This window comes from Oratosquilla oratoria, chromosome 24 (genome assembly GCF_046742065.1).
Source record: "Oratosquilla oratoria isolate Oo_2021 chromosome 24, ASM4674206v1, whole genome shotgun sequence".
Taxonomy (NCBI): domain Eukaryota; kingdom Metazoa; phylum Arthropoda; class Malacostraca; order Stomatopoda; family Squillidae; genus Oratosquilla; species Oratosquilla oratoria.
Window position 1 is genome coordinate 45,024,345 of NC_134800.1, and position 10,000 is coordinate 45,034,344.

The 10,000-nt window shown below is 45.0% G+C and overlaps 1 protein-coding gene across 1 annotated transcript in view; it reads right to left on the reverse strand.

Annotated features, from left to right (window-relative positions):
• Positions 1-1,005: 1,005 nt before the first annotated feature.
• The window catches only part of tll (nuclear receptor subfamily 2 group E member tailless), a 24,457-nt gene continuing 15,462 nt past the window's right edge, over positions 1,006-10,000 (reverse strand). The window contains exons 4-7 of the mRNA XM_076207268.1: positions 2,815-2,932; positions 2,062-2,191; positions 1,640-1,880; positions 1,006-1,274 (exon numbers count right to left, since the gene is read on the reverse strand). Of these exons, the coding sequence (XP_076063383.1) occupies positions 1,015-1,274; positions 1,640-1,880; positions 2,062-2,191; positions 2,815-2,932 (749 nt within the window). The 3' untranslated portion in view covers positions 1,006-1,014. The remainder of the gene's footprint in view (positions 1,275-1,639; positions 1,881-2,061; positions 2,192-2,814; positions 2,933-10,000) is intronic.

Below are 10,000 nucleotides of genomic sequence, written 5' to 3' on the forward strand. Positions count from 1 at the left end.
GCCTAGTGTAGGCCATATGGTCTCTTTCAGTCTCCTTCATTCTTATGTTTGTATTTTTTCCTCTATTTGGGGCAGTCTAACCTCATCGGGTTGCCGACTACGAAAATGGGAAAGATGGCTTAGGTTCATAATGAAAAATCTCAGGTCGAAGGTAAATATCTTATTATTTTTTCATAACAAATAGTCGTGCAAGGCCGCACGTATTATATACAGGATCTACATCTACATCTACGTGACGTAACAGAATTAGATAAGATCTGATCCGGAGAAAAAGGTTTTGAATCTCTTATATTCTTTATTTCGTCCCATAGGGATTTCAGGTGATGAGGTGATGATTGATGATTCGGGGGTGATGAGGGAGGGAAGTTAATGAATGGGTAGGAATGGTTAAAATGATGGTGCATGATGGTAGTAATTGGTGAAGCATAATGCCTAATCAATGCGACAAGCGATGATTTTTGCGTATTTCACTGGTACATAGGAATGGGCGATGGAATGATGTGGTGGGTGGGATGTCCGCGTGGAATGTCGAATGTGGAATGTTGATATAAAGCGTTCAAGGAATGTACAAAAGGAATCTCAATAACGAACAAGACTTCGCCGGCTTCTCCTTCAGGTCAAACCCGAAGCTGCCGGAGACGGGGGTCATAAATGGTCGTAGGTGGTGAGGGCAGATGGCTACAGGCGAAGACAGGTGGCTCCTGATGGACACAGGTGGTTCCAGGTGGAGAGCAGATAGCTACAGGCGTCGTCGGAACATCGACACCCCGCCCTAAACGGCGGCACTCAGAAGACCGCCCCGAGACCTTCGTCAGGAGAACTCTCGCTTCTTAGGCACCTTGTCCTACACACGCCCTAAAGCCACAACGAAACTCAGAGAACCCTCCTTCAGGAGCTCCCCACCTTCATCCCGAACCCCTTCTTCAGAACTCCCGCTTCTTAGGCACCTTGTCCTACACGCGCCCTAAAGCCACAACGAAACTCAGAGGACCCTTCTTCAGAAGTTCCCCTCCATCAGAAATCGGCCGACTTGTACATATCGCAGATGATGCGCTCGATGGGGATGGCCCCGATCGTCCTGACGAAGAAGAGGTCCTCAATGGTGCGGCAGCTGACGGCCCGGAGGGAGGGCAACAGAAGGAGGAGCTTCCCGAAACGGAAGGGCTGCGTCGGGTACGCCGTCGTGATGTACTTGTTGAGGGTGAGCTGGGCCTGGTCCTGGAGGACGGCCACGGCGCTCACATCCCTCAGGCCCTTCATCTCGCCGGCGCCGCCTTCGAACACTGCAGAAGGCACAGAAGAAGGGAAGGTGAGTTACTTGAAATTTTGAGTTATATTACCTCATATGAGACAATAAAACCTGTACTTATATACAGTACATATATACATACATTCATACATATATATATATATATATATGTATATATATATATAAATATATATATATATATACGCAAATATATATATATGTATGCATACACACACACACCCGTGTGTACAGAAAGTTAACCCTATAAGGAAGTGCTTCCTGTATTCCAAATTCTCCGGATTTTGGAACATTTCATTGCGTATATCAGAAACTTAAAAAAAAAAAACAATAGCGAGAACTACCTGCTGGAGGCTCGCCCTGGAGACTCACCTGTTTTGAAGAGTAGGATCGCCTTGAGGCAAGCGTATTCCGTCGGGTCGACACCCATGGCCTTGAACTTGGCGATGGTTTCCTGGAAGACCTTGATGTCCTGCAGAAGGGGCAGAAGGCGCTCTGAGGGCTCCGTGCTGAGGCCCGACGAGGCCAAGAGAGGCCCAACCTCCACCGGGAGAAGGAACTGTGCCGCCGAGAGCACGAAGAGTTCCCGCCAACCCTCCTCCAGGAGAAGGAGCTGAAGGAAGAGGAACCTCAATATAAGTCGCGAGGCACAAAAAAATGCTATTTTTCTTCAAGAAAATTCATTAATTAAGAAATTTTTATTTTCGATTTTTTTTTATTTACCACGCTCTCTTAGGTGGCGTCTAACCCTAAGGAGCTTCTAGGCTCTAGGGGCTTCTAGGAGGATGACCTACCTGGTCTCTGAAGGGAAGGGCGGTGAAGGCGGGTAGGTGCTTGGCCCAGCGGACGTTCATGAAGAGCAACCTGGCCGCGGACTCGCAGACCGTTTCGGGGGACGTAAAGAGGGGAGGTAGTACGGGGCCGAGTTCATAAGGATACTTGAAAGGCGAAGGAGGAAGAGAAAATTAGCAAAAAGGAGGCAGTATCAAGTGAATAGATATACATACATACGCAAGTACCGATGTCTTTATCTGTATTCTGCACTTTATTGTTTTATCTTTATTTTATTTTTTTCTATATGTATGTATATATATAAATATATATATATATATATCTTTTTTTTTTTTTTTTAACAGCTTTTTCCCTATCGGGCAAATTTAGCTCCTATGCCTGTAGTACACAAGGTTCGACTTTCGAGGCTCACCTTCGGCGTTGGAGCGAGGAGCATCCCGGTGGAAGACCTGGAGGAGATGGTGGTAAGGGCGTTGACGCGATCCAGCGCCAGGGCGGAGAGCTCCGGATGGGGAGGCGGAGGAGGCCGGGGCGGGTCCGGGAGAGACGTGGGGCGGGGCGCTGTCGAAGTAATCGAAGTTGGAGTACTCAGAGGATGACCTCCAATCTTGAGGTTGAGTGCCACAGCGCTAGTGGTGGTGACCGGTGGAGGTGGAGGTGGTGGTGGGGGAGGACGGGGAGGGGGAGGGAAAGGTAGCGGGAAGGAGGGAGGGGCGTGGATAGTTGGAGGGGACCTGGCGGGGGAGGGGGAGGTCCTGGGGAGGATAGGGGGGGCTGGAGGGGGAGGAGGGGATTCTCCTGTGGAGTCCTTGAAATAGAGGGACATTTGGCGACGGAGTGTGGAGTTCCGGGGGCCCCGCTCGTGTTGGACGGCTGTGGAAGAGAGAAATGGTCCATGTGAAGTTGTGAGATGGTAAAAAAAATTCGAAAAAGCGATAAGGAAGTTTAAAAAAAAATGGTTTCCGTGAATTTTCTTCGCTAACATCTTCATTTCTGTGATAAGATGGTTTCTGGTTTCATTGTCGTCATACGATTTTAGTTATTTGTTTATTTACTTATTTATCTATTATTTATTTTCGCCGTTGACTCAAATATTAAAACACTTTTATTCATTCACACCTCAATTCATCCACACCTAAATTCATCCACGTCATCCACATCCTCACGTAAAAAAAAAAAAAAAAAAAATGAGGCTCATTAATATGGCAACACCTCCAAGCCAAAAAAAATTCCTCCCCAATCTCCCAAACTTTACGCACCCTAAAGGTGACAGCACACTAGGCTAGCATGCTGCCTGCTTTTGCTACTTCGTTTGAGTAGCAACGACATCGATTATAATATTCTAGACTTCCGTAAGAACATCTCAACAATATGTCTAACATTCGTATTCTAGGTTTAACTTCTCTTAGCTCGTCATTCAGCTTCCCACTCTATGACGCAAAAGTAATTTGACATTTGGAATTAAAAAAAAAAAAAAAATCTTAACCGAAGTCGTTTCTCCTCAAACGAAGTAGCAAAACCAAGTAGCATGCTAGCGAGAAAAGCTTAGTGTGCCGCCACCAATACGCCAACGTCTCCCCCACTCCTCATCCCCTTGCCACCCCTCCCCCCCCAAACTCAGCCCCCCCTCCTCCCCTCCCAAGACACACCACCCATTTCCCACGCCCGTGGCTACCACAACAATGACCACAAAAGCTGGCAAACGTGGGGCGTGGTGGACCGTTCGTCCGGCTACCCCCCCCCAAATTTCCCCCCTAACCCCCCCTCCCCTTCCCTCCCTGACTCACAGTCCTGGGAGAGGTAATCATGGTTCCCTCTCTTTCCCTTCCTTTCCTTTCCCTTCCCGTCTTTTCCCTTCCTCTCCCCTCCCTCCCTCCTTCACACTCTTTTCCCTTCCTCCTCCCTCCCTTCCCCTCTTTTCCCTTCCTCCTCCCTCCCAATATCTTCCTTTCCTCTCCCTCCCCTTCGCCTTCCTTCCTTCCTCTCCCCTACCTTACCTTCCTTTCCCCTCCCTTCCTTCTCCTCTTTTCCCTTCCTCTCGCCTCTCTCCCCATCTTTTCCCTTCCTCTCTCCTCCCCTCGCTTTCCTCCCTCCCCTCCCCCTCCCTCTCTCTCACTTTCTTCTCCCCTCCCCCTCCCCCCTCCCTCTCTTCTCCCCTCCCTCTCTCCCCTCCGTTCCCCCCACCACCTTTCGCCCTCAGCATGAGCATCGTCCTCATCACCATCATCAGTCTCCGGCGCCCCCGCCCCCTGTGATAATTATCATCATCATTATCATCTCAGTTTTCCGTCGGGATTGTGGGGGGAGGGGAGGGGGGAGCCTCCCGTGGCGATGATGAGGTAATTACAAGGCATCGAAGAGGAGGAGGAAGGGAGGATGCCAGTAATCACCTCACACACACACACGCACACGCACGCACACACACACACACACACACACACACACACACACACACACACACACACACACACACACACACACACACACACACACACACATACATATATATATATATATATATATATATATATATATATAAAACATGTATGTATCTATATACATATTTTAGTTTATAATCATATCTATATTTGTATTTATATTTATATTTAGATATATTTAGATTTATGTATATTTGCATATACATCTATATATTTGTATCTATATATATTCATTTACATATCTATATTTTTTATATTTATGTATATATATATATATATATATATATATATATATTTATAATTATATCTATCTGTATATTTTCATTTACATTTATATCCGTATGATCATATCTTTAGCCGTATCCTTTTCTTCATATACATTAGTGTTTCGCTGGCCATGATTTGAGCAGTCTGCCTGTGATGGAATGTTCACTTTGAACGTAAGAATATGTTCAAGAGGGCGAGAGAACCTCGCGGGTCTCCCGGCCCGTCGGCCACAAAATGGCGGCGGCGGTCGAAGACCGGCAGGGAGGAAAGGAGGGAGGGAGGGAGGGAGGGAGGAGGAGGTGACCATTTCGCCATTTCGGACGGGGAGCGGGAGAGGACGGGGAGAGTGTGTGTGGGGGAGAGAGTGAGAGACAGAGAGAGCGAAAGAGAGAGAGAGGGTGAAGGGAGGAGCAGAGATAAATAGGGAGATGGAAACAGAAAGAGAGAGAGACAGTGATATAGCAGGAGAGAGAGAGAGAGAGAGAGAGGGAAGGAAAGAGACAAGACAGAAACGGACAGGCGGAGAGCCAACGGACGGGCCAAGGGGGTAAATAGGGAGATTATATTTATTATTTATTTATTTTGTTTTTATTCATTCACTTGTTTATTTTATTTATTTATTTATTTTATTTTATCTATTTATTTACTTATTTTTTTATTATTATTTTTTAGCAGAAAATCACCAAAAAATCCTGAAGATTAACTTTTGCTCGGGAAGCGTTGCTAAGCTTTTTATTATTATTACTATTATTATGATTATTATTATTATTATTATTATTATTATTATTATTATTATCATTATTATTATTATTATTATTATTATTATTATTATTATTATTATTATTATTATTATCATCATCATCATTATTTTTATTTATTATTTTGTATTATTATTTTTTGTATAATTTTTTGTATTATTATCTTTTTTTTTTTTTTTTACTTTTTTTTTCTGAAGAGGCTTAGAGCAAAACCGGTCAGGAACAAACTCGGATAAAGACCAGCGTCCTCTTCAACTTGTCATAATGCCTCAATAATTATTAATTTATCTATTCATTTACCGATTTATTTATTTATTTGTTTCTTTGTTCATTGACTTCTTTATTTGTTTATTCATTTATTCGCCCATATATTCTATTCATTCTCTTTGTTCATCTGCCGACTTGTGTGCTGAGATTACAGCTAAGCGTCTCCGTGCGTATGCCACACCCCATTGACCCTTACCCATTCAAATACTCATCTCCTCTCTTTTTACAATTTCTCTTTTCCTCTTCTCCTTATCTCCTTTGAAGAAGTCCTTAACATGGCGGAGAGAAAAAATGTAGAGTGTGTTGTCTTGTATTTCGTCCTCTCCATTCACCAGCGCTTCTCTCCTCAAGGGAGAGTAGAAGTTAAAAGGGACTCTGGGCCGTATGGGTGTTACTAGAGTCCCTAACGTGTAGACTGCATAAGATTCATGTAGTCAATATCTCACACGGGGGATGAATATACATGTGTGTGTGTGTATGTATGTATGTATGTGTATGTATGCAGAAAGAGAGAGGGGATAGAGAGAGAGAGAGAGAAAGAATTAGAAAGAGAGAGGACGAAAGGATGGTTGAAAAGAACTGAGAGCCACTTGAGTTTTTTCCCCACTCCTCCTCCTCCTCCTCCTCCTCTCCAGCTGACGTTTTCTCTCGTGACGCTGAGCATCGCAGGTCAGTCAGTTAGTCAGTCAGTCAATCAGACGTTAGTTAGTCAGTCAAGCGTCAGTCAGTCAGTCAGGACGTCTCCTGACACCAAAGAACCGTCAAGGACTTCGACAGAGTCCGTGAAAAGACTCGATCTGAGGCTCTCAACAACGAGAAGGGGAGAAGAGGAGAAGAGGAGAAGCAGAGGAGGAGAATAAGGAAGAGGAGGAGAGAGAGGATAAGGAAGAGGAGAAGGAGGAGGAGGAGGAGGAGGAGGAGGAGAGGAGAAAGAATGTATCCTGGACAGGGGCCCATTTGTTTGGAATACTTGTCCGAATTGGTAGGTGTTGGTCCCCCAAGTTCTGTGGAATAATCCTTCAGCTCTGACAAAGGGACCCCCGAAAAGGCCACCACCTTTAGGAAATGTTCCCGTGGCCCTCTAAGAGGGCCCAGAGAGACCCTCAAATATCTTCAGTCTTGGAGTGTTTTCTCCACCCTTCTACAAGAGCTTTTTTTTTTTTTTTTACTCTGATTTCAGTTTTCTGTTATTTATATTTTCATGAATGTTTTTAGCAGTTTTTTTTAATTACCCTTTCTATTATATACAAAATAATGAGAATCCCTAAGGATATCGGACAGAGCTCCACATGTCTGAACACACACACACACACACACACACACACACACACACACACACACACACACACACACACACACACACACACACACACACATATCCTTCAGGAGAGCCTGCTTCCCACCGCTGCAGTACCTCAAGGAAGACCCCCACCGAGTATGAGAACCCTTCGAGAAGGACCCTCAGTCTCTTCGTGGGGGTGTCAAGGAAAACCTCTGGTTGAGGACCTTTTACGACCTGGAGGAGGACCTCGAGGATTTGTTTGTTAGCAAACTCTCTCCTGGCGAAGTACAGGACCATTGGGTTTGAAGTTATTTACAAAGCCAGATGGTGTTGAGAACCAGCTGAGGATGTAACCACCTGGTCAATAATATCACACTGGCCTATTTTTCCTCCGACTATTGGAGCAAATTTGCAGCCCGCAGTTTCCAGGAAGGAATCCGATATGCTGGAGGAAAATGAACTTCCTCCAGCATATCAAGTCGTTGAGAGAACAAGATTGTGATTTTACGGAGGAAAAAATCCTGGAGGTGGGCGGTACCGCCGATGAATCGGAGGTTGGAGGAAAAATAGCCCAGTGTGATGAGATGAAACGAAGCCGAAGCCTTGTTGGAGTTAATGCATCCGAACGCATTCAGAAATGGAAAGGTAGGAGGCGGGTAAGGAAGAGGAGGAGAAAGATGAGGAGGAGGAGGAGGAGGAGGAGGAAGAGGCGCAGCGGGATTGGGAGGGGCCACTTGGGTGTAGGGAGCAGAGTATAGGGGGGGGGAGAAATGGGGGGAAAGGGGGAGAGGAGCAACAAGAGGAAATAGGCAAAAACAGACGAGGCAGGGAAAGTAGCAAACAGGCAACGCAAGGAAGAGTGAAGAGGAGCGAGGAAGATGGAAGGAGGGAGGAAGCTGGAGGGAGGGAGGGAGGGGAGAGACTCTCTTCTATGAGAATGAAAAAGAAATTTCTAGCTTAAAGAAAAGAGAAGAGAGAGAAAGAGGGCGGATGAGAAAGAGAGGGAGAGAGAGAGAGAGAGAAAGAGAGAGAGAGAGAGAGAGAGAAGAAGAGACAACCCACCACCTCCACTTTCACCACCACTATCACAACCAGCTATCACCACCACCACCAACAGCTGCTGCACCCCCTCCCCCTCTCTCCCCCACCCTCCGCTAGCTCACCTAATCACGCACACCTAGACGACTAGTTGAGGGCCTTAGAATAATACCGGGCCCCTGAATAAGGATATTATAATAGGCTGGAAGTGACGGACCCCCAAATGGCAGTGGGGTCCCAATGCACGGGTTCTCAAGTTTCAGACTATAATGAGGATGACGGGGTCCTCCTCAGGGGTCACCCTTGGGGGTCTCTCCTCGAGGGGGGGTCACCCTCCAAGGGTCCCCCATCTCGCCCTCGGAAACACACAATCATGGTCGATGAAATGACTCGAGGATGAGAATAACACTCGAAGATGAGCTGATCCTCGAAGGTCGAGTGAGGAAGGGGGAGGTGGGGTTACTCCTTAAATGAATAAAATCGCCAAGCGGCAGTCGGCATAGAAAGGGAAATGGACCACCTGGTAAGCAAGGGGCTTAATCGTCAGATTGCCTGGTTAATCACTTCAATGGTTAATCAATTAATTAATTAATTGATTGGACAATCTTTACATATACAAACACACACATGTGCACACGCACGCACGCATACATATATATACTGTATATTCATTTGTATATTTATTCATTTATATGAGTTATATTGACTATGAATAAAACATATATATTAAAAGAAAATTAGGAATATCTTACGAGATTATATAAAATCTCTCTCTCTCTCTCTCTCTCTCTCTCTCTCTCTCTCTCTCTCTCTCTCTCTCTCTCTCTCTCTCTCTCTCTCTCTCTCTCTCTCTCTCTCTCTCTCTCTCTCTCTCTCTCTCTCTCTCTCTCTCTCTCTCTCTCTCTCTCTCTCTCTCTCGTCTACGTTAAGGTATCACGCGTGACGCAACGTCACACTAACGAATTTTCGGGGTCAGTCACCACCCCCCACCTCGCCGTCACGTGACACCGAGGGGCCCCGGCATCACGTCACAGAGTGACGGATCACGTTACTGTAAACGCTTGGATCGGATGTCTGTTGGCATGATGTGACACGTCCGACACACAACGGTTGTTGGAGGGGAAAAGGAGAAGGGGAGGGGAGAGGGGCGAGGGGAGGGGAAAGGGGGGGAGGGGCAACGCCCCTCTAATACTCCCTTGATCCCCGCATATCTTACACGATATCTACGTTACTATGTATATATATATATATATATATATATATGTATATATATATGTATATATATGTATATATAATATATATGTATATATATATATATGTTTATATATATAATATATATATATATATATATATATATATATATATATATATATATATATATATATATATATGGACATTCTAGAAGCTCTGCCAATGGATTCGAAACCTGACCTTGGCAGAGCTTCTAAATATGTTAAGTCTGTCTTTAATATATATATACATATATATATATATATATATATGTATATATATATGTATATATATATATATGTGTGTGTGTGTGTGTGTATTTACAGTATGTATATAAACAAGATCCCAAGCAGAATACCGATCCATCTCTACTGTCTCTGAATAGATTTAGTTGTATGAGATTTATTCCTACTTAACCACGATCATGTTAATCTGATTTTGTCACATATATGGTGTGGTAGCTGTGGTGGCAGTGGTAGTGGTGATGATGGTGGTGGTAGTGGTGGTGATGATGGTGATGGTGGTATTGGTGATGATGATGGTGGTAGTGGTAGTGGAGGTTATGATGATGGTGGTAGTGGTAGTGGAGGTTATGATGATGGTGGTGGTGGTAGTGGTAGTGGCGGTGATGGTGGTGATGGTGGTGGTGGTGGTGATGGTG